Here is a 27,416-nt window from a genome sequence, read left to right as displayed (position 1 = left end):
GCTTGATCGGGACATCCCTACTGATAAGACCTCCGACTGGATACCTGAACGAGTCATCATCACGTAGATTTAACCGTTTTTCTTCTACCAGCTGGATTTTAGTGATTTTTTTTTCTTTAAGTTGACATAAACAACTCTTTGTCAGTTTTGTTGGTCCGATACATAAAAATGCCACACAAAGGCACTTCTAGAACTGGAAACCAATTGACTTCCACAATAAAAGGATCAGAATGTGCAGCTACACTGCCAGCAACTTTTGCACACCAGGTTTAGTGGCATTCATCGCAATTTGACACAACCGCGAGGAGACAAAAGTCTTCAAAACACATCCAGTGAGTCTTTGTTGAGATATCGCTCAAAGGCAGAGCTGCTACGAGAGGAAAATGCTTTCAAACTGGGCAGCTTGCAATTCTATTTTCTGCAAGTTATCCTTCATGTCAGCTGATAGCAGCCAACTCTAACCATGTCTGGAGACGAAGAGAATTAAAGAAATGGAAAGAGTCGATACCATGTGAGATGAATGTTGATTAATTATTAAAAAAGGTGTTTCCATCCTCCATCTCCCCAACTCCAACAAGCTTATAAACTTTTTGCATAATTGAGGACGTGATTGTTTTTATTTTTGCTGCCTCCATGAACTCCATGAATATTACATGGCTCTAATATAATCTTGATTGTGATCTGAGGGCGGAGCATCAACTTTGAGGCGATCAGATGAACATGTGGAGAATCAAGAGAGAACCTTTGAACACAGCTTTGGATGTATTAGTCAAACATACATCCACAGCTATGAGACCATCTCTGCTGCCTTTCTTTGGGAACAAACATTCAAACACTGCCATGAAACCCACGTCTGTTTTGCTTTCACCAAACGTTTTCTTCATGTAGGTTTTTAGTATCTTATTGACGGTGCTGGTAGAGCAGCTCTGCCTCTGAGGAAGCTGCATGGAGTAAAACACAAACGAAAGATGTTTTTTTAAAGTTGCTAGCAGTGTGCAGACTGAATGTACCTGCAAACTCAAATAAACCAGCTGATGGCACAAACACGGGAAATTAAAAAAAAAGGCTGATCAAAAATTTGCAAGCAAATTTTTTCATGCCAGCCAGAAGAAGGAATGACGGCCGACAGAATGGGTTTGTTGAACCTTTCTGCATCTTAAATTCAGTACAAAAGTCCCTTCTGCTTGTTTGGTTTCCTTTTGTTTTTTTTCTTTTCTTTTTTTTGGTTTTTCACTTGATCTAATTGGAACTCGGATAGAATTTCATACTCCTTAAGTAATAAGTGAAGACGGTAAAATATTTCCACACTTACATTCAAGTGCTTATAGGGTTATATTGCATCGTTATCTTGCCTTATTCTACTCTAAACTGTAGCCACTGGACTTTGCATTAAGCCTGCGCGTTTTTTAAGGACACGAGAGATGAATGTACTGTAGAAAAAAAAAAAAACCTACTCGCACTCCCCCGTCTAGAAAACAAGTGTTAGCATCGATACCGTTTATCATTAAATATACTCTATGACTCTTACAAACAGCGTTTCTAAATTGCCTATCAAAACAGTAACCAATTCACATTGAAGGAGCGGGAAGAAGAGTACAGAGGCACGAAAGCTTATTGCTGCCACCGATGTAATATATGTAGAAATACTGCACTTTGATATTCACATTGTTATACCGAAGGCTATGATCCATGTCGGGGGAGGAGGGGGATGAACTACATGCAGTCTAAGCCAGATTTAGGGTTACATCGGCCTCCACAGTAAAGTGCACACGTCCAGAACATTTGAGGCTTCGTCCCATCGAGGATTCAAAACAAAAAAAACAAAACAAAATAAAAGAGGAGTTTTTGCGGTTTTAGATGGCCGGAGACGTTTAACAGGATTTAAATGTAAACAAACGACAACTTTGGAAGTTCAAGTGTTTGTCTTTGAGTTTATTTTATTAGCACCAGGGCTGAGCGATGTCGGGCTTCAACTCAACGAGGAGTTTGGAGGAAGTAGTCTGAGCTAAATGTTTGCTCATTTGTCTTCGACTTGATTGTTAAGATCATATAAAAAGTTAAATATAGCTTAAAATCTCTATAATAGCAAGCAAACATGAAAGCTAACCACACTCGGCAGAATTACGGAGAAGAAGCAGCGACAACCGATAAAAAAAACAACTCACATGTTGAATGTCTGACTCTGTGTTTAAGATGAATACCTCAAAAAAACCCTTCATCAAGAGAAGCGTAACTGAATTGTGTCACTTTTGATTTTAAACCGGAATATGGAAGCAATAGCAATTAGCAAATCGCAAAAGGCCACACTTTAGGATACACAAGGTATGGCTCATTAAATAAAGACGGAACTGAAGCTGGATTTTTAAAAAAGTCAGAAAAATTGCAATTTTCGCGAAATTATTCAGCCTCGCTTGCTCTCATAATACCTTTTGTGATGTTTTATTTTAAAATTCTTAAAATTCAGCTGCATAAAAATAGAAAACAGACACAAAGAGGACACTTGTGGCTCTTTCAAAGCCAGAACATTTAATTAAACTGCCTTTATATATTCTTTTTATTATTATTTATATATCCTTGTTGCTGTATTGAACATGTAACATATGCAGAAAACACTACACCTCCACTGTAATGAACTAAACTGCATGTGTTTGCATGTTCAACTCAGATCTGATTAGTCTTCTATTGCACTGAATTTTGAATTAAATAAGCAGTTTGGAGGAAAATCCCAGTTTAAACCAGTCACTGGCTGCTCGTTTCAGGTGGCTTTCTCCTCTCCTTTACCGACTTTATCACAGGAAACAACTAGAACCCTTAAGCAGCAACTGAAAAAAATTCAAGTTTTGCAGCTCTGCTAATTCCTTGTGATCGCAGTTCCCACCTCTCTGGTTCCACTAAAACCCACTGAAGCTGCATCCTTTGCTCAGCTCCGCCCACGACGTCTGTGATTGGTTTAAAGAAACATAAATGAACTCGAGCGTTTTATTCCTCTGTGGCAGAATGATGCTAAAAGCCAGACCGTTATATTCTACAGAATGTGCAGCTAAAACGAGGCTAGTTTGGACCCTACTCTGCTAAAAGTCTGCGTACATTTCGTGTTCCACAACATCGCTCAGCCCCGCCTCGTACCGACCACGTTCTTGATGTTCATATTGCTTTTAGTGCCGATGGAACTGCAGGAATTGACTCCGGCTGTTGGAAACAGTGACTTGGAAGGTTTTGTTTTATGCACTGAAAAATGTGAATTTATGATGAAAACCTCGATCTAGACTTTACGTGGGGGATGCAAACCCCCACATCGAGTGACATTTATATATACGACTTCCAGCTAAACTTGCATAAAGATTTCTTACAGTAGTTACCGTATTAAACTGACTGCAGTGAATTTACAAAGTGCTTCTAAACACTTCACCGATGCACCTGCTGCTTTTCTTCCTAAATAAGCCGCGCAGGACTCGCTTATATTCCTTATGTTTTATCCGCCGAGCCGACGGCAGGAAACAAAAACAACAATCTGGCTGATCATTGGTTTTTTTAATGGCTGGGAACAGGAGAGGGAACAGAGGGGGCAGGTGGCTCCACAGTGTTGGGTCCTCACGGTAGAGACGCCTCTAAGACTTGCCTGCGTTGGCCACGAACGGGACGGAGCCGAACAGATCCTCCGGTGGGAGGGGCTTGGCGGCGATGGAGGCGGCGGCCGGCGTTCGGTCCGTTTCGACGCTGGCTGTTCTCTCCACCGGTTTGTCTGTTTGTAGGAGGTCACAGGGGGAAGATCATTAGATCGTCTGTAGTTGTAACACCGAGGCAAGGTTTGTTTTTAACCATGTGGACCCCTGAACACATGCACCAGTGGGTGCAAATATTTAGGAAATAGCCTTAAACTAATAAACCTGCAGGTTTTGTGGGTTTCACTGGTGAATTATCTTTAAAAATCTAATTTTGCACAATCAGACTAGTTTTTTGTTTCTACTTTATTCTTTTTCTGATGCTCTATTTTTGCTCTTTTTAAGGTGGCACTGTCTTTACTAATGTTTAAAATGTTTTATCAAATACTTTGTGTATTTTAGTGCTTTTCATAGCACTTTGTAGCTCCAGTTTTGAAAGGTGCCACAGAAATAAAGTTTATTATCATGGTGATTATTATACAGACTCACATGGTAAATATACTTCACTAGAAAGCATTTAGCAAGACCTGCACGATGCTCAAAACACAAAAACGTTGTCTCTATTTGTTCTGCAATAAAATAAACACAGATCAAAAATAATATACCGATAGGTGTGTCTGATTTTTTTCCTTCTCTTTCATGGAAACAAGTGGCTTCATGAAGAGCAGCAAAGTTCGAAAAGCTCCCTGCTGCAAAGAGCAAAACAGAATGTTCCTCGACGTGTGGCCAAACTTTCTGCTAAATTTGATCCAACCCAGCCTCATTTTTGACATTAATAACTGACAAACAATGCAAAAAAAATGAATCACTGAAAGCGGCACTTGCTTGCTCTGAGCATGTCGAACTCCCGGTCGATCAGCTCCTCCTCGGTCAGTTTGGAGAAGTTGTCCTCTCCAAAGGGGTTCCAGCCCGACATGTCTGGCGGGTTGCTGACGGCGCTGCTGCAGCTCTGGGAAGGCGGAGTGATCCCGTCTGTGGCGAGCAGAGGGTTTCTACTGCCGAGAGAACACAACGAATACTGTTACGCACAGATTCATCTTCAGCTGATGCATTTGTTGTGATGACAGCAAAGTAGCACAACAGAGGTGGCTTTAGGGAAAGTTTCATGAATTAAAGGAAGAAAACTGTACTTTCTGAGGCTACGGAGGCTCCTACATATCTGAATCAACCTCATTGTGTACCATTTAGGAAAAAGGTGTGTCTCATGGTTCTATTTATGCCGAAACATTCTGTATTTTTCAGTTTTAGTTAACCTGGCTTTAAAAAGGGATGTGCAGACTCAGGTCTCTACATTATGTTACCTTACATATTGAGTTCAACACAGTGTGGTATTCAGAATTTAAATTTAGTAAAAAGAAACCACATATTGTTCCAGTAATGCATATTAACAGTTACGTTGCTGATCGGTATCAGTATGGGAAAGTTTTACTTAATTAAAGCGAACAGGATTTGCGTTTGGTCTAGATTAGGGATCTTAACTGTGAGAAATAACGTTGAATATTTTAACCTATAAAGCAGAAAATGAGGCTTGTTGTTGTACCTGGTTGCTCCACCAGGTGGAGCCTCTTACTGTTTAATGAGACGGAGTTACAGGTGTGTTTGCTGACCTCCCTGCTGTCTAACTGTGGCGGCCGTGTTGATGAACTGTAGCATCAAGCTGTAAACACGTCTGTAGCAGCTCTCTGGTTTAGCCAGCTACCTGAGGCTAATGCTAAGCTAAGGCTAAACTAGGATGTTAAAATGCTAACGCAGGCCGGGAAGTGGACGCCTATGAGCATAGAGCAGCCGTAGCTGGATTCATGCATGCTTCCAACAACACCCAGCAACTAAAGTGTGACGCTCTGCACCGAGTATAAATCCATTTTAGAGGTGGCAGTAAACGCTGGCAGATTTCCTGGACTGATAAAGTTGCAGCGACGGTGTTTGTTGACGTCGGTTCCAGCTGAGCAGCTGTTTCCAGCAGCTGGACGAACATTAACCACAGAGTCTATAAAATGTGTTCACCCTGCTTGGAGGTTTTTTCCTTTGATTGCTTTTCAGCATCAAATCATGGAATTTGTCTTTTTTGACAAGAAACATTACAAAATAAAGACTCTTTTATGTCAAAGTGAAAACAGAATAAAACTATGAAGATATTATTTGTGTTCTGTCAAGAGATCAATATCGTTATAGGTTATCTATTGTGGAAGATTACAGCTCGTTTAAGACCTTTTGGGCCAATCACTGAACAGTAATTTTAGATTAAATCCTTATTTTTTACGCCATTTATTTTATCATTCAGGTGCTTACTTTGTCTGTTGTTCAAATTTCTGATTTCTGAGCTGATATTTCAGTCAACATTAAACGTCAGCGTTTAAAAATGGTTTTAACTCCCTCTGAATTTCATTAATTTCATTGATTAATCAATTATTTCTCGCAAACATGGCCGACTATTAGAACAAAATAAAAACACGTCACCTGGGGTTAGTGTAGGAGGGATCCACAGGTGACGGTCCCCCAATCTGGCCGGAACCGGCTCCAGTTGCAGGTCCAGTTCCAGCTGTGGGTGTAGTCGCATTATAGGAACCCAGAGGGATCTGGAACTCAAGAGGGGAAGACATATAGGGGAGAGGCTGCTGAGCGGGATGATGCTGCGGCTGCTGCTGCTGTTGATGTTGTTGATGTTGTTGATGATGCTGCTGCTGCTGTTGCTGTTGGACAAAAGCCTGTTGGTACTGGTGCAGCTGTGAGGGAAGGAAGAGAGAGGGAGAAGAAGAAGGGGGACGGGAATGAGGGACGGACCATTGATTTCATGGCGCACAATGATGATGAAATGTTGTTAGAAACCAGTTCTGGATTTTGGAAAGCCGGGGACACGGTGGAGGGGGAGGGATGAGGGAATGAGAGTCAAACAGCACATAGAGCACCGAACTGAACACATCAAGTGAGCTGTCAATACAGTGAAGGTCACCTCAGACACCATCACAGACTGATTATCGACCTGGCTGATTATCGTGGCTGATATTTGATAAATTAAATGTTCTACTTTAGGTCTGATGCGGCCTCCTCTGTCTGTCTCTCGGAACTGTCTGCTGAACAAGAACCACGAACCAGGAAGCAGCTCCTCTCACAGTGGCTAATGCTATGCTAATAGCTAGCGGTTAAGTTAGCAGGCAGCCACAAATTAACCTTGAACAGAATCTGGCAAAGAATAATTCATAACGCTTTGAGATCTGGACCTTAATGGGCAATAAAGACGACAGAACCAAAAGATTAAGAAAACAGAGAAGAACAAGAGGGGAGAAACTGATCAATCGCTGTTGATAATTTAATCAATCCTATTTCTATTTTACATATTGAGTCACAGTCACCCTGAGTAATGAAGAAGCCTCGTTATGAATGACAGGTTCTCTGCTGTCACATGCTGTTAAAACATTACATCTAACGTGTATTGGTTCCAAACTACGGTAGTATTTATTTTAGAGTAGTACCTATTTTCTGTTTTTTGACCGTCATTCTTTACTTGCAAAAAAAAAAAAAAAAGAATTGTAAAATAGTACTTATGGAAATTTTTTGTATTGTATCCTTTTTTTTTCCTGCTCACATTTTTGTATGTTCTTATATAATTCTTTATTTTAAGCGCTTGCTACTGTGAAAAAACAATTTCCCTTGTGGAGTTTATTGAGGTCTAAATTACAAATATTCAGAAAAAAAACCTCAAAAATAAACACGGTTGATAATGAGGTTGATATTTACACATTGAATTTCCCTTCTGGGATGAATAAAGTATTTTTCATTCATTTCATATTTTAGCTGTTATATGTGACATATGGTTGCGTATTTCCACCTGTTTCTAATATTTCATGCCTCTAACAGCTTCTTTTTCCTTCACATCATAATTTTACATATTTTTCCAACCATGCATATTTAAAAAGCACTCATTTTCTTCCCTCCGCACACTGCTTTTGTGCTTTTAAAGTGAAGTTGATCCGATGTCATCAAAACATATTACGAATCCGCAGCGTCTTCGTCACAATAAGGAGCGGGTCTAAGATCGCTGCTTTTTAAAAAACATTTAGCAGGTATCTCGGGAATAAGAGGAGTGATTCTGAGAGGTCTTCTCCTCCCCCTGCCTGTGAACCGCCTCATATGTCAGGATGCGACGCAGAAGAAAACTGCTCGGCTTCACCCTCTGTTCGATCCCCTCGTGGCTTCGCTCGGACCAGATTGCCTCTGAAACAAAACAGATGGTGCGCGTTCGGTGGGAAAAAAACGGGCTAAAAATTGCGCCGCCCTTGCAGTGCACATTTGGAGGACCTGTGTTTGTGTGTTTGATTCAGTATCTTTGCGTAAATACTAGTTTTCGGAGTGTTTGGACAGATTCAGTAGGAAGTTTGAGCGTCTGCTTCCAATGCTGCTTGGCACCGACCGCGAGGAGACTGGAGCGCCGAGGACTGGCTGCCAGCGTTTGGAACGGAAGGGAGCAAACTTAGGGCCATTCTGACATTAAATGAAATTATTCAGCTCCGTGTTATTTCACGCTGCGCCTCCATGTGTTTCGCTGTCATTTGCTCAAACTATTTACTGCAGTTTTGGATAAAAGTCTTCTGCTCGGATAATTCTGTCACGGCGTTGAAATCAAACGCTTGGACGGGCCCGCGCCGTAAAACAATAGTGACTAGATTAGATCAGAGTCGTATGAATTTGGTCGTATGAATAAACTCCGACTGCGCTCCCTCCCTGGATTTAAACAGCCTGTCACGTAGCTTGGTTTCGGTGCTGCTTCGCCCTTCTTCTTGTTGCCGTTCATGCAGGCAGGGATCAGTAGTTGTGCGTTTAAAGACCGACCACCTCCACGTAAGCGATGCATCCCAGTGTTTTCCTGCAGGATCTTAGAAAACGGCTTCACTGTGCACATAAAGGCTTTTTTAAATGTGATTTTCTTTACTTTTCTCCACTGCTTTCAAGCAATCAGGTATTTTAGAGAGTGTGAAAGTCTGAAGCTGCCTGTAGTTTTATTAAACTTGCCTGCACTTTTCTTATCTTTTTTTTTTCTCTATTTCATTGTTTACTTCATCTTTTACATATTTTTGTTTTTCTTACATTTTGTCCTTCTCTGCTGTTTGAGCCAATCGGTTTCCATTCTTCTATAAAATTGCCTTAATGTCGTACTGTTCGTCTGTACTGTTTTTGATTTATCTATATTAATTAATTTCATTTTATGCTGCTGCGTTTTTTTGTAGGTTTACATACTTATTTGCTGTTTTATTTTTTATTTTTTATTTGGCTGTGTGTGACATGACGCTCCTTAAATGAACTTGCTTCTTGAATGTGCATCGAGGCGAGAGAACTCCTTTACCCTTATTTATTTGTATTTAAGCGTGTAAAATTAATCATTGTTAATGTTAAAATTATTACCTGTGTACCTTAATAATGAGGATAAAGTGGTGACATTTAATGACAAGAGGTTTAATTTGAATAAAAATTCTTTACTCCTGGTCTTTATTTTTTTTTTTAAAGCTGATTAAAAAAATGATCGATATTGACTCATGGTGATAATCTTCCCAGCCCCGAGCTAATCTGATGTCCACCTCAGTGCAGATCGTGTATTTCGTCCTCGGCAGCTGAACTCACCATGGCTGCGTACTGAGCCTGAGCCTGAGCCTGAGCCTGAGCCTGAGCCTGAGCGACCTGCTGCTGATACATCGGCTGCATCATCATCTGTTGCTGCTGCTGCTGCTGCTGCTGCTGGAGCAAAGCCTGCTGCTGCTGCTGCTGCTGGAGCTGGATGGACTGCTGCACAGCCTGTTGGTACTGAGGACAGTGGAAAACAGATTAGAAACACACATTTCCTGTTACAGATGGCTCCAGAATTACTATGACTAACAACTGGGGATGTCCTGGTCAGATCAAGGCATTTTAAGGGCAACCTAAACTCTTTGTTCGTGTCATAAAGGATGATTTCCAGTTGTAATTGTAATATATTTAGTATTTCTAAAGGTGGCAGCAACAGATTAAAAACGAATAATTTGCAAGCACGGTATGGCTGCACCGAGGCAACATACACAAGATTTATTAATTTCCTTGAGAGAGCAGCGAGGCCAAAAACATGACACATAGTTTAACTGAATTCATGACGATGGATGAGCAGCCTGTTGCTTTGACAGAGAACACAGGGTTGTTGTGAGCTTTTGCATTGAAAGTGCCACAACTGGCTTCTGTTTGCATGAGATTTAAACCAAAACGCAGCTTTTTTAGCTTTACAAAAAAGGTTCTTGAGTACAGAAGCTTTACTACAGCGGCGCTCACACTGAAACTAAACTGTTGCTGCGACTGAATGTGAGCGTTACTCTATCACAGCCCTTCAGAGCTGACATGTGATTGTATTTGTACTGCTTTAACACCAACTTAAATTGTTAAAGGAGCATTTATGAAGACATATTTTAGTTGGTTTACCCTGTGATTTTGTTAAAACAAAAAACAAAAAAACAAAACAAAAAAAAAACAATGCTGCAATATATGGAAGTTTGTTTACTTTTTGTAATAAAAATAAGATTAAGGAACAGCTTGGGCACAGAAATGCAATTTTTCCAAACACACTGCAGAGCTATTCAACTGTCAAGCAAATACAGAATACTGGATTTATTTTATTTACTTTAACTTACTTGAAATGTTCCCTGTGTAACTGTACTTTCAAGGAAAATTGAAGCAATTTGAGCACTTTATCGGCACAAATTCAATACTAACAGACTCAGATCGGAGCACAGTAAATAAACATTATAAAAAACTATAACTTACGTGACAACACTTGACATTACTTGTACCTGGAGGTAATGGAGTTGCTGTGCGTTTGCATGTTGCTGCTGCACTGCCTGTTGTTGTTGTTGTTGTTGGTGGTGGTGGTGATGCTGCTGCTGTTGCTGCAGCTGCTGCAGCCGCAGGTCGCCGGGCTGCAGCTGCTGCAGGACTCGGTGCTGCTGGCTGCCGGGCTGCGGCTGCATGGATGGCTGCGCCGAGCCGGGAGTGGGAGCTGAGTGGACGGGGGGGAGGGAGGACAGACGGTTTTAGTAGAAGCAAAGACAAGTAAACCATATCAGCGAAAAACTGGAAAAAATCAAGACAAAACTCATGCAGCAGCCAAATAAATGCAGATAATAAAAGCTGAATTTTACTGTATTCTCACTAATCCACACGTGCACTGTTTCCTCATGTGATACAACAGGTTTAATCACTTTGAATTTACGCACAACGGTGTACAATATGTGTAATTTTTCAATCTTAAATTCCATTTTCTTCTCTACTTTTTGCAGCAGCGTGACTTGCAAACACACACTTTGTTTATTTTTTCTGTAATTCTTGTCTAGAAGCAGCTGTTAATAATAAGAAACACTTTCCGTGCTGTTATCTGAACTTCATGAAAGAATACGATCCCATATGATTTTGTTAATTCCACAGTGGGGAAGTTTGCATTGTTACAGCAGCAAAGGAGACATTTAAACCAAACATTTAAGAAATATCAGCAGAAAAACAACAAAAAAAACAAAAATACTCATAATTCAGATAGAAATAGATGTAAGAACAGAACGGATTTATGAACTAAACACAACAAAAATTAGACGACTGAGACGACGAACACGCAGGCAGCACCTTGATATTTATAGAAAGGTAAGCTGACGTTAATCTAACACAGCTTCTCAGATTTTATTTGTTATTCGGGACCCAAAATACAAGGGTATAAAATACTTTGGCTAAATTTAGACTTATTTGTGTGTTCAGATCAGAAAACTTCAGCATTTCTACCCTCAAAGAGAACCATGTTACCGGGATTAAGTTCAAGTTTCTTCTCTAGTTTTTGCATTGCAATAAGAAAACACCTTTGAGACGTCGCACTCTTCTGCGGATGTAAACCTCACTCACCTTTCTGGCCGTTGCTGACGGGTGCTGAAGGCACGGTCATCTTGACGGGGGTGACAGTGTTGGCTAGAGGCAGGACGTTACTGTTGGCCGCTTTTGGTCGCTGTCGCGGAGCTATGGATGTTTCTGTTGGACCCACGGACTCCGTTATCCTGGAAAGAAAGAATCACAAGTTGATTTTCTTCTTCTTGTGTCTTTCGCTGCAGTGTTTAACCGTATTTTATCTTGGGATTTTTTTGTACTATTTTAACTGTAACCCTTGTTTTTGTATTTTATCCTTCGTGTGTTCCTTCGCACCTACTTTGTACTCACTACTGTACATTATATGAACACTCACAACTAGGACAGGTTTTTGTTTATTGTGCATTATGAAGAATTACTTGTTGCTGTGCCCATCATCAGGGGGCAACATGAGGCAGATGGGGATGTGGAGGAGAGTGTGATGCTATTATGCAACGACTTCAATTACATATGAATAAAAAGTTGATCTGATTTACTATTTTAACTGTAACTAAACCCTTGTTTTTGTATTTCATCCTTTGAGTGTTCCTTAAAAAATCTATATCACCTGCTATCTTGTTCCTCTTTTACATGCTTGTGACCATTTTACTGTTTTAATGCACTTTGTCAGCTTGATTTAATAAGTGCTACATAAATAAACATGCATTATACACTACTACAATTAAATCAAATCTTTTAACATGTGATGTAAGGATTGCAATGTGTACCATCCTGAAAATGATTAACTATCAGCATCTTTGGTACAGCCTTCTTTGAATTTTCTATTCTATTTGTCTATAAAACGAGGAGCAGTACCTGGCTTTCGTCATGCTCTTCTTAGCAGCGACTTCGCTCGCTGTTAGTGGCTCCGGGAGCGACGTAGGGATGGGAGAGTTCTAGAAAAACCACAGGAAAATTATGAGCACAAGTTCATAGTAGCTGAAGAGATACTGATTAATTCAAGTGTGCAGACTTACAAAGAGATTTGGCACTGGACAGTCTTTTCCAGCTAATTTGAAGGCAAAGTAGGACACTTGGTAAATGTCTGGTCTCTTCTCCTGATCCGGTTCGAGCATATATCCTGGAAAAGACAGAGAATCTTGTTTAACACCAGCAGAACAACACACAAACTCATTTACTGAAGTTAGTGTGCATCGCTTCACGTTGGCCACACGGTGGAGCTGCAGGACTAATGTTGTTCAAAAAGTAAAAAAGGAAGCTCCGCTGCAGGATGCATTGAGGGAAGTGAAATAACTTGTCATGACTGACAGACTCTGACTGGTTCAAACAGGCTCAAGTTGTGTAAATGCATAACAAAGAAACACTCTGCGGGTGAACACGGCAGAGAGAAAAACACAAATTACAGTCTAGCTAATGAGAAAAAAAGCAAATCAAAATATGTGTAATCTAAAAAAAGAAAAAAGAAATTCTAAACTTTTATGCTGTATTCTGTGTAAATATTTTCATGCATAGTTCAATTTTCAACTCAAATATACCTTCTCAGAACAGCAGAAGGTGAAAAAAATGGGAGAAAAATGACTAACACAGCACTTCAAGTCATCAGAACAAGAAGCAAGAAGAAATACGAGTCACTCCTAATCAAAATACACACACACGAAAAAAGATAAATGTGCCCCAGAAAGTCTGCGTGCTGCAGCCAACTTACTGATTAAGCAGTGCAACTTGAAGGAGAATTTGGAGTTATCTGGAACGATAAAGGTTCCGTCACATATGGCAACTTGACTCTCCCCAAATGGAAGCGCGAAGAAACACAGCTTGTACAACAAGCATCCAAGTGCCTGCGGAGAGAAAACACAAACAGTCTGCTGAAAACACCTGCATCCAGTTACTGCAAGAGGCCGCGCGTCGCCTCAAACGTCTGAGTGCCAACGCGACACCTGAGTTCTGGCGCCGTGAACTTCCTGTCAAATCCTGTCTTTGAGGAATATAAACAACACTTCTCCAGAAACGCTGTATTTTTGATGCATGTACGACAAACACCATCTCATTTTGTCTCAACGTGAAGCCGCCATAGTGGAACTCTGCATCTAAAAACATCACAGCTTTGATTAAAAAATAGGAAATATTTGATCAAGCAACTGAAAACAACTTTAAACACTTGAAAGTTTATGACATATCGTGCCACATGTGGAGACAGTGCTACTAAACTTTACAATTAGAAACACCGGTGCAGCTTGTAAACACATGCTGCTTTTGTTTTCTACACTTCCTGTTTAGAAGTTGCTGAACTGCAGCTAAAAGAAGAAGATTTATGAACTGAACTGAAAAGTAATTAAACAACAAATCAGTAGAGACAAAAGGGAAGCAAACATTCATGTAATTATTCTACATATGTTGCTGCACCGTCGAATATTTCGTTCAGTTATTTGGGACTCAAAAACAAGGTCTGTAAAACATTTAGGCTGAATTTAGAGAACTTCAGACCTGTGAACGTTTATACACAGACAAAAAATGGTTGAATTTTTAATCGCTGGGCTTTTATAGATGAGACAAAATTCCATAATTGTTAAACAAGGGTTGTTATTAGGGCCCCCGAAAGTTTATTACATGTTCAATAGCCTGTAATTAAAATGTTGTCCTCCGCTAGAGCCGTTTAATCATTTCAACCTACTGGAAAGAATTTATATTTCTGAAGATACTGAACCTTTTGAAGTAGAGGGCGAAAATACAAATACTCCCAGGTCCTACATCATGTGACACTCAGCCAGAATATTTGACAGAATTCAGTTTTCAGTCTTAAATCGCAAATAAAAAAATTCTACGAATGTAACACAAGTTATGTGGACGGTCAGAGGGAGCGAGTCAATTCCAAGATTGTTGTTCCCCAAAGAAAGATTACCACATGTATGTTCTCCGTGTTAACTCGGAAAAGAAACAGGATGGCACTGAACTGAAAGTGAGAGAATGTTGTTGTGATTGAGCTGCTGCTCTTTACTGGAGGAAAGCTGCTAATGCTATTCTTGATTTTTTTTTTTTTTTTAAATGTACTTCACTAATTGAATTTTTTTTGTCTTTAGAATCAAAAAGCACACTGTTGTCTCTGTAAAAGCATTCATCATTAATAGAGTTAAGATGGAGAAAAACATAAAAGTGGTACACTGCATGTTGGTTTGAGGTTTGCTGCTAAAAGTTTTAGCAAAGAGCAACATCACTGCTAATGGGAAAAAAAGTCTTGGTTTGAATACATTATTTTCTGAGAAACTAACTCTGTAAACTTCCAGTGATCAGAAATCCCCCCCTCACTACCTTGAGTCAGCACGGACCGCTTTTAAAAGCACATTTGCTGAATTATTAAAGGTCTCTTAATAGGGCTGCATGAGAAAGCTGGCGGCATCATCATCATCGTCATCATCATGTGTCGGGAAATAAAAGCTTTAAAGTGAAAATATCCGCACACTGACAGGAAGATAACGTGTGTCGGGCTTAAATTTTACACTTTGTTTAAAAATGTTAGATTAAAAACAAATATAGCAGATTTAAGTTGAAGTAATTTTCTTATTTTGTCTAGAAAGCGTGTATATTTGAAAAGCATTTTATTTTACATCTGCAGCTTCCAATTCCACCACAGGAGAGGCTTTCACTCTGCAATTAGATGTAAAGAAATAAAATAAAAATAGATGAATATGTCAACATTTGATCAAAAATAAGGTGGAAAATATGAGCATATCACAGATTAATTAACAGTTTTGAGGTAATAAATAAAAGAAATATGAAAGATGACCACCAGAAAATAAATCTAAGATAGAATCTGTGCTGTTTTTTTTTTCTTCACAAGATTACTTTTTTTTTATGTGCCAAGCTAATCATGAATACTGAAAGCACAGGAAAAATACACTCTTACATCGACTTAACATGCCAGTGGTCCTGAATGTTTCATTTTCATCACATTTTTCAGGTGCAAGTTTTCATTTTCGTATGCAATAAGTCATCATAATGTGACTCATCAGCTCAGTGTCATTGCCAGCATTACTTTATACTGTCATATTCTAGCCATATTTTAGCTTTCTTATTTCACTCCTGTCATGTTTTATTGCTTTTCTACATTTTAGGTGCTGCATTCGCTATATTATTTAATTTTCTTTGCAATTAGATAGAAAAAATGGTCGATATATTGGAAAATATCAGCTTATCACACCAGCGAAAACCCCAAAATATGAATCTGCACCTCTTAATAGCTGTCCTTGTGACTAAGTAAAGAAATGTGAAAGATGACCACCAAGTCTAGGATAGAATCTGTGCTTCTTCCACAAGACTACATAGAGATTTATGTGGAAAACCAATCACAGACACTGGAGACACGTTAGCATGTGAAGCAGGGTGGATCCTGATGGTCCTGACCTCGACGACGGAGCTGCCGTTCTCTCCCCACTGAGTCAATGTTCCTCATGTCGCCTGGTAAAGAAGCTGCTTTTAAAATCACTCCCGGAGTCTGCTCCCCCAGCACAAACATGCTCCGCTCCCCAATCTTATATTCATTTAGAGCTATATTTGGCTCTGTCTCCATCTTCTTCTTTTTTTTTGCTGATGATGCAAGTTGGGAGATGAAAGAGACTTTGGAATTAGCCACAGCGTTTAGGGAGTGTTTTTCTTTAAGCACTCTATCTGAAGACATATATTCTTCACCATCCTCCGCTCAACGAGCTAATCCGGCCTGATGCTAAACTCCTAATCTACGTCCGACAGCGGAGCCGCCAATAACCCCCGAATTTGACGTTTGCGTGAATGAAACGGCTCAGAAAATATGGCTGCAGAGCAGGATGTGGGATCACGGAGGGGTCGCTGGAGAGAGGTTTTTTTTTCTGTTGCAGATTTAAAGTTCAGTTTGTTCATCTATTAATCTACGTACATATATCAGCTTTTGATGTCTTGATTTAAAGCTGCGAAACACGAGAGCATGAAAAGGTCGACGTCCAGCGTCCGTTTTTCTGTGCCGCACCATAATATCATTTCATTTTCATGTGCAGTATGTTAAATGCATGTGCAATATCTCACATGCATGGACACTATCTTCAATGTAATGGGCGAAATTTGCTTTTCATCTCACTTTTCAGGTGCAGTATTTCATTTTCAAGAGTAATATTTTATTTGAATGAACAACATTGTAAATGTAATGGGAAATATTCCATTTTCATATCATTTTCAGGTGCAATGTGTCATTTTTATCTTTTTTTTTTTTTTATGACGTGCAATATTTTTTCCAGGTACATTATTTCAGTTGCATTTTTCCTCCATTTTTCAGGTGCAAAATTTGATATTCATAGAAATTTTCATGGCACTATTTCATCTGTATCTAATTTTTAAGGTGAAGATTTCATTTTCGCATTGTTTTTAGGGTGCAATGTCTTATTTTCCTCTGTAATGTAATTTTTAAGTGCATCTTTCACATACAATATGTCATTTTTATCTCCTTTATCATTTTCATCTCGTTTTTTTATTAGATCCAGCATTTCAATTTTATGTCATTTTTTTGTCAGTTGTAATATTTTTTAGGTGCGATATTTCAGTTGCATCTAATTTTTCAGGTGCAAAATTTCACTGTCATATCAATTTTCAGGGCACTATTTCATTTTTTCCAGGTGAAATATTTCATTTTCATCTTGTTTTGAATGTATAATATTTCATTTTTCAGGTGGAAAATTTCAGTTTTATCTCGTTCTTCAGGTGCAGTATTTCATTTTCATGTGTGATATTACATACTACCTCATTATCATTGCCAGCATTACTTTTTAGGGCTCTATTTCAGCTTTATTTTTGTTGACTTACTGCATTTTAGTCATGTATTGTACTTATATCTTATACTTTTTAATCACTGCAGTTCTTATGATATGTCATTTTGTGTTTTCTAATATCTGGCACAAGCCTTTCCTTTGGGATTAACAAAGTTTTATCTCATCTTATCTCATCAACCGCCTCATCTTTGGCTGTTTTACCTCCCTGGGTTTTCCAATTTACACCGCTCCCTAAAAATGGCTGCTGTCCAAGCTCTTGTTCCTGCTTTTTAAAACAGTCGATTTCACACGAGTTTATCAGGGTTTCTCGACCGGCTCTAATTATCTCCAGCGGAGGTAAAACAGAAGGGACAGGATGGAGCCTGGCTCAGTTGTCAGTGATGTTGCTCAATGTTTTATGAAGGAGAAACACTGCCGGTGGAGGCAAACAAGCCCCGGGGCGAGTCGGGAGAGAGCCGATGGAGGGAGGAGGAACCTGTCGGGGCAGAGCGACACCCAGAAAGCTTTCAGGACAAACCAGCCTCGCAGGGTGCAGCGAGGCCCACACACAGAGATACTGATCGACACACACAGCGGGCCCTTACCCATATATCAGCCTTAGTGGTGACGGCTTTTCCTGCGTACAAGTTAATCATCTCTGGCGCCCGATACGAAAGGGTTGTGTACCTGCGAAAACAAAAAGCAGCCATCAGTTCAGGTGACTCAGCACATGAGCGCAGTGTCTCATCAAATTTGTGTTTCTACTCATTTGACACGCAACATTTCAAGAAGGACATGTTGCATTGTTTACTCAATTGATTCTTGAACAGCTATAGTTGCCTGTTATTATTTCAGATACAAACACGTGATAGAAAAAGATATGCAAGTAAAGTTTGCTCCATCTTTGCTACAACACTCGAACGCTGGTTACACATCTATGCATCATAAATCCCTGCATGTTAACTTCAAAGAAAACAGAAAAGCTGTGCTCCTCAGTGCACTCAAGAAGCCATTAACTAACAGTTATGTGACAAAAATTCAGAAACTTTTCAGCTGAACTGCAGGCAGTGTTTACACTATACAGAGAGGAGACAGATATGGGAAAAGAACGAAAGAAGTAAAACATCTGTAGGATGTAAGGCCAGCATTTTTTTTTTTTTTTTAAGTATTAATAACAACTATGGACGCACGGAAAAATGTTGTACGTGTTTGTTTTTTTCATGGTTTATGGCAAAAAACTTTGGTATACTGTAGAGAAGACCTTTTCAAGTTCTCTCTACTTCGAGTTCTGGTTGTTCTGTTTCCATAGAGGTGCAGGACTTTACACTGCAGGTAAAAAGGAGTCCACAGTGACTAAAAACACCCAGAAACTGCTTGGAGTTCAGAGGGCTACATTGCTTTTTACATCTACATTGCAAACTTGTCAGCAGACAGTGTTTACAAAAACATTCCTTCAGAGCTGTGTTTCTTGCCACTTGGCAAACGCGAGTCCATTACTCACTCCTTTAGCCATTTTTTATCTCTGCTGCAGAGGGAATTATCTGACAATTTGGATGCAAAATGCTCCACTGTGTTCACCAGCTAACAGTAGCAGGTGGGTACAGGGCCAAAGATGACAGACAGCTACACAAATGGGCCAAAATCAATACAAAGCCCGGAGAGCAGCAGATTCAATTGATGGTTCTCCGCTGGTAACTGCTACAAGCACTTCCTGTCACTTTGTTGGAACCGTTTACGGTGTTATGGATATATTGACACAGCGGCTTTAATATTAATCCAGCAAATCCACATAGACAGGAAGCATTCTGACAGGAATTGTGCATTAGTAGGTGCTTCTATTTTTAAAGATTCAAGTGTAAACCACGACTACTTTGAATTTTTGGACTGCTACATTGAATGGAGGATTTTTTTTAATGCTGGTACGTCTAGATTTTTTCAAGTAAAAGTGAATTCACTGCTGCTACATGCACTTTTCTTCAATGACTCTTGTGCTTTTGTTTAAGAAAATGAAAATGACCTAAATCTGCCGGCACAGGTGACCCAGTTCGCCTTTCACCAAACATTTTGTTTCTCCTCAGGGTCATTCTGACGATAATAATCAAAGCAGCTGCCTGCGTTTGGAATAAACCCAAGTGAGTAATGAAAACGCAAAAAAGACCATGTGAGCCTCCACAGTTCAAAGGCCCGATAGTTTCTGTGTAACCCGCACAAGTTTACACACCGTCATATACGGCCGATAAGCGGCTCGCACTGCACTTTATTGCAGCCGTAAATGTGGGAAAGTTACATCGGCCTGAGTTGACTGGACTGCTGTGATTTGACGTTGTGCAAATAGAATACATGCTGAAGGCCCGGCCGAGGGCAGAGGTTGTGACCACAAAGGAGTGTCACAGTTCCCAGCTCGGACTTCGTCCACATTTCTGAAACTTTAACACCACTGAGGCGTCTCAGGACGGCTAAAATGTCGTGACATTTGGAAGCCCCGCTGACCCCGTCTTGGTTTGACAACTCTGGGATTGTGTTTTAGTCAAACAGTGACTCCGTTAACCTCAATCCCTTCCTTTCTGGGTATGAACCAGCCTCCAAGTGTCCTTCAACTTCTAACCTGAGCCTTGACCACCAGAGGGTAATTCAACATGGATGACTCAAAGCCGTTGTGCAGTTAAGGCAATCTCTGGTCTTGCTTTCGGACTAAGCGACCAATAATGCACGCCCAGTGTCCGTGAAAGGTCATGTGATTAGGACGGTAGCCTTAAACAGACTTCATGATAACAAAGCAACCTTTGGAGGTAAATCAGCAGCTTTGATTTTTGCGATTTACAGGAATCTCTCTCTTCCAACCTACATACAGACCCAGGTTTTATCAAGTCGTGTGCAACAACTTTCTGACATTCTGACTTGCAGTAGGGAGCAAGTGTATGAATTATGGCTGCATTCCACTTAGAGGAGATCTTGCTCTTGTTCATTCTGATTCACTGTCATGTCTTACTGGGACGTTTAACGGAACTGAGCCAATGTTAATTCCAACTGTTCCTCCTCCGACTACAACAAACCAAAATGTCTTTAAAGGAGGTCTATTTTTCCCAACCAGACAGTGGCATGAGCTCGATTAACACGGGTTGATTTGTTGACCTCCAAGATCAGAAAGCTATAATGTTAAGATCGACAGACTTCTGCTGAATAAATGGACCTGGTAACAGCGAAATTCAAGGTCATTTTTCTCATGAGAGATGTGAACAGGAAACAAGAACCTTCCCTCCAGTTGTCCACGTATCTATCAACACCTATGCATTAGTTTCAGTCGCACAAACTCTTCAGGTATCTCTAAGTAATTTTGGTGGATATTAACAACTAATGTGTTTCCTAACGTGCAGATGGATGAACTCTTACTTCTTAATCTCGTCCTCCACGGCAGTCACTCCATCTTTATGTGGCAGCAGAACCTTGTGAGTGGAGCTGCCGAAGTCGCACAGAACATAGTTCCCCTGGTCGTTCAGCAGGATATTTTCAACCTGGTGCAGGAAGAGACGGAGATTTTAGACTTTTTTTTTTAAAAAAAGAAAAAACACATAGAAACACAACAAAAACTAAGAAAATGCACTAACTAAACCTCATTTACAGATTTAGTTTAAGGCAACGTTGTCTTGACTGAACGACTCGTACAGCGTCTCCTATGGTGGTATGACAGAACCAAAATCCCAGAACTTTTGGATCCACATTTGAAGCCCAAAATGCATCATGAAAATCCACAGTAACAGATGTTTACAACTGAAGACGCAGAGCTGTTATTGGAACTGGAAATGAAAGTAAAAGTCTCTGACATTTCGAATAGAGGTTAACCGATATGGTTATTTAAAAGTTTATTAGCAATCGAGGAAACACTTGACCCATATTTTGAAGCGATGCATGTTTACAGTCAACTTTTAGAACAACACAAGGTCCAGCAGTGTTTCTATACTAAACAATTTCCCGTGTTTCATTAAAAGAGAACTTCGTAGCCAATGAGACAATGCTCTGTGGACTGCAAATTTATTCATTTTATCAACAAACAGTTTACAAATAATGACAACTAAATAAAAGCAGAGTACTGGATCTGATGATCGATCAACCTCTAGTTTCGAAAGTCTCCCAACTGCTGTCTTTTTTTTGTTTGTTTTTAAACAAATATGTTGGTTTGAGGTTTAATATTTTACATGTCTAACCTGCTCAGACATTCACCACGTGTACTCTGCCCTTGTTACTTCACAGAACAAAAAGGTAATCAGTTGCCCAATGGAAAAAAAAAAAAGCCTTCAGAGGCCAAAAAAACAAAATAAAACATTCGAATTGTTTAACATACATTTTAAATAACCAAATACGAGCTTGATCCTAATGGACGATCTGCAGTCTGTACAAATTAGAAAAAAGTCACGACTGAGGCGCATCCTTCCACCAAAATCACCTCAGCTGTGACTCTGAAAATAGTCTGTGAAAGACAGATGAATAAACAAGCCAACCCGGAGCTCGTCGCCAATTACGCCATAACGGGAAAGAACGACAATCGGTGGATGAAGTCGCTTTTTAGAAAGTTGACAAACCTCATCACGACACACATACACACGGCAAAAATCAGTTTTGCAGGTTTGAAGCCACGACTTGTGCTTTAAGGGCAGAAAAGAGAAGAGATAGCACGTCTGTGTCGTGATATGAAACCATTGAAGAGTAAATGCTAACAAAAAAAAAAGGAAAAGATTGAAAACATGAGCGTCTGAGATGAAAACAAGGACATGAGATGTAAAAAAAAAAAAGAAAGCTTTTGTGGGAGACGTGACACAGAAGATAAGAAGATTTTAAATCGTCCGAGGGAAAAACGAGCAAATGAAAGCGACGCCGAGTGTCTCAATCTGTTGACAGCTCAGGGTTAAGGGGCCTTTTTTTTTTTTTGCACTCTCACTTCCCCTGGCGATGCGTGACTGAGCCTCCATGGTCTTTTGTGTCCCTGCGATGTTATGTAAGCCGTGTAGGCTGAACAGATAGATGGTGAACAGAGGACGGGCCTGTGGAGCTGAAGGGACTGCACTGTTTAGAGGCTTGTCCAACTGGACGGAGTACAGCGGCCCACTGATGGGGCACTGAGGAGAATTCAACCGGGGTGGGAAATTACCACCGGCCCTCTAAGCATCAGCAGAATGAGGGCAAACCTGGCTCCTGGCCACCCGGTGAATTGGAAATCCATTGTGAAAATCGAGTTAGCTGAAAGTTAGGAGAGGAACTCTTCAAGACGGAGCATCCACTGGGGCCTCAAAGTTTAACTCTGGTGGAGGGGGAAAGAGGAAAAGGTGGTGGATGAGCAACAAACAAAGGGGGAAGGAGCGGAAATAAGCCGGCAAAGGAAGCGTCGGAGCATAAGAGGAAGTGGAGGAGTTGGCATGAGCGCTGAAGTGAAACCTGCTCTTCTGCTGACCATGCACATTTACATCACTTCAGTTTACAAACATCATCTGACAATATACTGAAGAAAACAAAAGAACGTCAATGTGGAAATCCACAAGTTCCTCGTTTTGATTTAGTGATTGGGAAATCAATTGTTGATTCTCGACAGAACGAAGGGAGTCCTCTTTTTCGGGGGAAAGGTTTCTGTTGACGAGGTTGTGGGATATAGGGGGTTGCACATTTTAAAACCCTTTTTTAACCAAGAATGGGTAGCATTATCAATCATTCAATCGCAGCAAAAATGGCTGCTGCTTAATAGTCTCACCAGATGTATAAGCTTTACACTGGCCGTCCATTCTGGCTTTCTCCTCTCCCTTCGCTATCTACTTGTTACCAATGTCAGAATCCATTTTACTACAAGAAAACAACAACAACAACCTCCCGGCTACCAAACTAGCAGCAGTAAGTCAGCGCCACTTATTTTTTGTTGGATTATCCATTCCAGTGTTATTGTTTGTCTCCCTGCATGCAAATGTTCTAACAAAACTGTTCCCCATCACTATTTTGAGGGAACACCAAGCTGCATCTATCGCCTAGCTCCGCCCACAACGACTGTGACTGGTATAGAGAGATGCTCTGCAGAACAGGCTGGCTAATTGAGACTAGTCACAGGAACTCTGTCTGGCAAACTGTGGCTTGTCTTAAGAATGTGATCTCTGGCCTGAAGTCATTAACCATCACAGAAGTCTTTGTCATGGTGCCGTTTTACGAGCTAAACCCCCACAATGCTCTCTGCTTGCCAACATGACTCTGGTCACTTACAGCATTAAACACGAGCAAGGCTCAGCTAATATCTTAGCTACATGTCCTGACATACATGATGCTCGTCTCCAGCTTCATCAGTTATTATATAATTAATCGGTTACATTATTAACAGCAATTAATTGATCAGCTGATTATCATCAACATCACTTGTAAGCAAGACACTTCTCTTTAATGTTTCAAAGGTACTGATTCTGCTCCTGTTTCCAGACATGCTCAGTGTTAAGAACTGTTAATGCAGGAATTAGATGGCTCCCCGTAATGACCACGTATTAGCTGCCACCTTGCATTTTACAGCATGTTTAGGATTTGACCAGAGGTTACACCTTCAGTCAGCAGCTCTGGGTTTTAATCACATTATAAAAGAGCCATGCTTGATTAGGTTAGTGCTTAAATGATTGGTTATTTCACTAATCAGTCTCTATGAAGAACATTATTCAACAGCGATGAACGGTTTAAGTAATTTATCAACGAGAAAATCTACAAATTCTATTTCCAGCCTCTAAAATAGTGAGGATTTGGTACTATTATTTCTCTAAACTGAACATATAAATACGTGATGGTTTTAATTTGGGGTCATTTTAAGATATTGAAAAAATCTTGTTGGTCATCTTGCTAATTAACAAGTAGATTAACGCCCTCCTCACCTTGAGGTCTCTGTGGATGACGGGCGTCTTGCATTGATGAAGGCGAGCCACCGCCTCGCAGGTGTCGCAGAAGATGTGGAGGACCTCGGCCTCGCTGAAGCCCACGTTTAACCGCTGGTTCATCTGCTTCACCACCTGACCGGCTGCAAGACACAGAAGAAGCTTTACAATTTCATTCTTATTTATTCTGCACAGCTGGAAGAAGGCAGCGATTCAAAATGAAGACAATTCAATTTTCACATTCTACGAAAAGAGCAGAGAAGTAAAATTCTGATCGACTCCCCCTGACTCGAAACATAGATAAATAATGGAGAAGGACAGTCTGGTAAGTTGCTTCACTTCTAATATTTACAATAACATAAGAAAACAAGATTCAAGAGCCAAATGCAATAAGTCACCTATAAATAGAGAAACACCTGCTCTGACAGCCTGACATATAGTATTCTCTCTTTTTTTAACATTTTCTTGAAATGAAAAATATTTTTACAACATTTAAAAATGTCTGTAGAGAATTCCACAGGTTGATGCCAACTACAGAAGTACACATCTGCTTTTAAGGTAGTCTGTGCATACTGATATTCCAAATGAAGGGAAAATAAATCTAATTTTTTACTATTTTCTAGTAGGACTCTGCTTTTTGCTTGCCCCACACATCTACCTAGTGCCTAAAATACAGCAAAAATAGTGCAAGTTTTTATTACACTGCTACCTGACATGTACTTTGCTGTGTTCAAAAGACAAATATTCCAGTTTTTACATGTTCTAGGTGAGATTTCCATGAAAGTTTGTCGTCTGTTATCCCATTCAAACATCTAAGTTCAGACACTCTGAATACAAACTCAACACAGGTTGTCGGTTCAGGCTGGAAAACAAACACCAACATGTTTGGGCTACGTAAAAGCTCATCTGACCTGATTATTCTCAGCAACCGGAGAAATGTTTGCATGTAAACTTGTCTGATGAGGGCAAAACTAGTTAAAACAGCTTCCCAAAAAAAACAAAAACATGCTGAGCCACTGTGATCAATACAGGAGGTCAGACGAAGGACGGAGGCAGCCGAAAGCATTAAGCTATTAGGCATGTTAAAAAAAATATAACGGAAATGTACGTATACCGGCCGCTTTAACTGGAGCAGGGGAATGGTTATAGCGTATGACACACAACTGATTCTCCCCCCCCTGTGTTGCATAAGAGACAAACTGTCCAGCCGAACCAAGACAGCTGGTAAATGTTGGAACTGTATTGAGCCAATGAGCGATGGATAATGGGGTTGTTTTTTTTTTGGTTGCAATTCTCAAAGCGGTGATCGTTCATTATTATTACTACAATATCTGACAGGAAATAAAACATACAAGACAGAACTCTACGACAAAAATTCCTGTACTCTAGTCGGGTTTTTATAGAATTTATCTGTCTCGATTTACCAAAAATAAAACCCAGACACGACAGGTATAAACCATATCTGCAATAAAGTAGAGAACTGCGAGTGTGAAACCCGGTGGTCCTGTCAGAACATGTTTAACAAAGCGAGGCCATACCTTTACAGTACTCCATCAGAATCAGGACCTCCCATACGCTGTCCGACACCGCATTGATTGTTGAGTCCAGGTAGCCGACGATGTTCTTATGGCCCGACAGCTCTTTCTGCAGACGGGATAAAAAAAAATTAAAAAAACATGATCAGGACGGAAATGATCAGAAGCACTGAGCAAGAAGAAAGGAATATGGAACGATGTAACTGTTAGACACCCACAAAGCAGTGTTTGATGTGATGACAAAGGTTTGGTGGATTGGGCAAACACTTCTCAGCTCCTTTCAGTGAGTGCTGATTCATGTTTGGACACGTCTAGTGTTTCTGCTGCGTTTGCACCGCTCGATGCCCAAATTAAAGCAAAGCCTGAAAACCGCAGTTTGAAATAAAGCTCTGCTCAGCTCGTATATGCAACAATTATGAGCTGCATTAATCCTCCGAACCACAAAACCCACTGACTAAAAAATTACACTATTTATCAAAGCCAGAAACTTGAGAACTTATTAGATTTTCAACTTTACGACAGTCGTTAAACTAGTCAAAGTGTGATGAGAAACAAATTTAAACTCATGTTTCATCAAAATTACTTCTTTCTACATTTCTTTTATTTTTTTAATTACCAAAAATAAACCTAAAATGAGATGAGCAATGTTTTCAGTATTAATCATTCGAATCCCAAACTTACGACTGAGTTCAAAAGGCATGTTACTCCCCATTTATCATAGAGAGAAACTGGAATAATTTGTCAGACTTTCAACTTTCAAGAGGCCATTGAACTACTCATCAGCATCTGCTGTTCTGTTGTGAAAACAATCTAGGTCTAAGCTTAAAATCGTGACATTTCATCAGTTTTTATTTAAATATTCACCCAAAACAGACTATTTGCACTAATCAGATTCAGTTAAAACCCAAAAATTATGGCTTCCAGGTTGTGTTTACACATAGCAGATGGGAACAAATTGAGAGTATAAGTAGTAAAGTATCTATAGTGTCCAAAGTCAAAGAAATTCTTCTTGCTTCTTTTCTTTTCTTTTCTTTTTTTTTTTTGTTAAAAGTTATTTTTTGGCCTTTTTGCCTTTATTGGACAGGACACTAGAGAGAGAGACAGGAAAGTGGGGAGAAGAATGAGGGAGGGAGCTGCAGCAAATGGCCATGGGGTGGATTTGAACCCACGACCGCTGCGTCGGGGACTATAGCCCCATTACATGGGTTGCCAGCACAACCAGTTGAGCTATAGCGGCGGCCCTTCTTGCTTCTTTTCTGATATATTGCATTTTGTTATACTACTCGCTCTCCTTCTGGCCATGTTTGTGCTGTTTTCATAGAGGTGCAGGACTTTATAACTTTAAAACTTCTTGGAGTTCAGAGGGTTAAAGAGGCCAGACGAGTTAATCATGTAAGGTTAGTCACAGATGTCACGGTGCATTGCTGGATTTCGCAAACACCGGAATCAAATTAGCTGAAGAAGAATTAACTACATTCAAGACATACAACCCGTAAAGAATAAAAACAATAAAAACCGACTGTCTAGTCCCTGGTAAATATAAACACCTACTGCTTTTACAATCTATGAGCAGTGAAAATCTAGAAACAATATTGACTGCACCCACGTGGAGCTGAGTTCAGACTCGCTGAGCGACTGTGTGTGTGGCAAGAACGTGTTTTCTTGTGTTCTTTGATGTTCTTACACCATGCTGATCTCTTAACTCTGCTAATCTTT

The 27,416-nt window shown here is 40.1% G+C and overlaps 1 protein-coding gene across 3 annotated transcripts in view; it reads right to left on the bottom strand.

Moving 5' to 3' along the window:
* The window catches only part of bmp2k (BMP2 inducible kinase), a 62,241-nt gene that overhangs the window by 8,397 nt on the left and 26,428 nt on the right, over nt 1–27,416 (bottom strand). For 2 of the 3 annotated variants that reach the window (XM_008306388.1, XM_008306387.1), the window contains 13 exons: nt 25,704–25,809; nt 24,166–24,308; nt 20,675–20,796; nt 17,890–17,971; nt 13,222–13,354; nt 12,533–12,636; nt 12,372–12,451; nt 11,559–11,707; nt 10,466–10,671; nt 9,276–9,455; nt 6,120–6,385; nt 4,488–4,657; nt 3,620–3,742 (listed from right to left, as the gene is read on the bottom strand). In XM_008306388.1, coding sequence (XP_008304610.1) covers nt 3,620–3,742; nt 4,488–4,657; nt 6,120–6,385; nt 9,276–9,455; nt 10,466–10,671; nt 11,559–11,707; nt 12,372–12,451; nt 12,533–12,636; nt 13,222–13,354; nt 17,890–17,971; nt 20,675–20,796; nt 24,166–24,308; nt 25,704–25,809 — 1,864 coding nt within the window. The remainder of the gene's footprint in view (nt 1–3,619; nt 3,743–4,487; nt 4,658–6,119; nt 6,386–9,275; nt 9,456–10,465; nt 10,672–11,558; nt 11,708–12,371; nt 12,452–12,532; nt 12,637–13,221; nt 13,355–17,889; nt 17,972–20,674; nt 20,797–24,165; nt 24,309–25,703; nt 25,810–27,416) is intronic. The other variant, XM_008306389.1, reaches the window with a different exon arrangement.

Source organism: Stegastes partitus, unplaced genomic scaffold, assembly GCF_000690725.1.
Source record: "Stegastes partitus isolate 25-593 unplaced genomic scaffold, Stegastes_partitus-1.0.2 Scaffold3650, whole genome shotgun sequence".
Taxonomy (NCBI): Eukaryota; Metazoa; Chordata; class Actinopteri; family Pomacentridae; genus Stegastes; species Stegastes partitus.
This window is presented reverse-complemented; position numbering and strand designations above follow the sequence as displayed.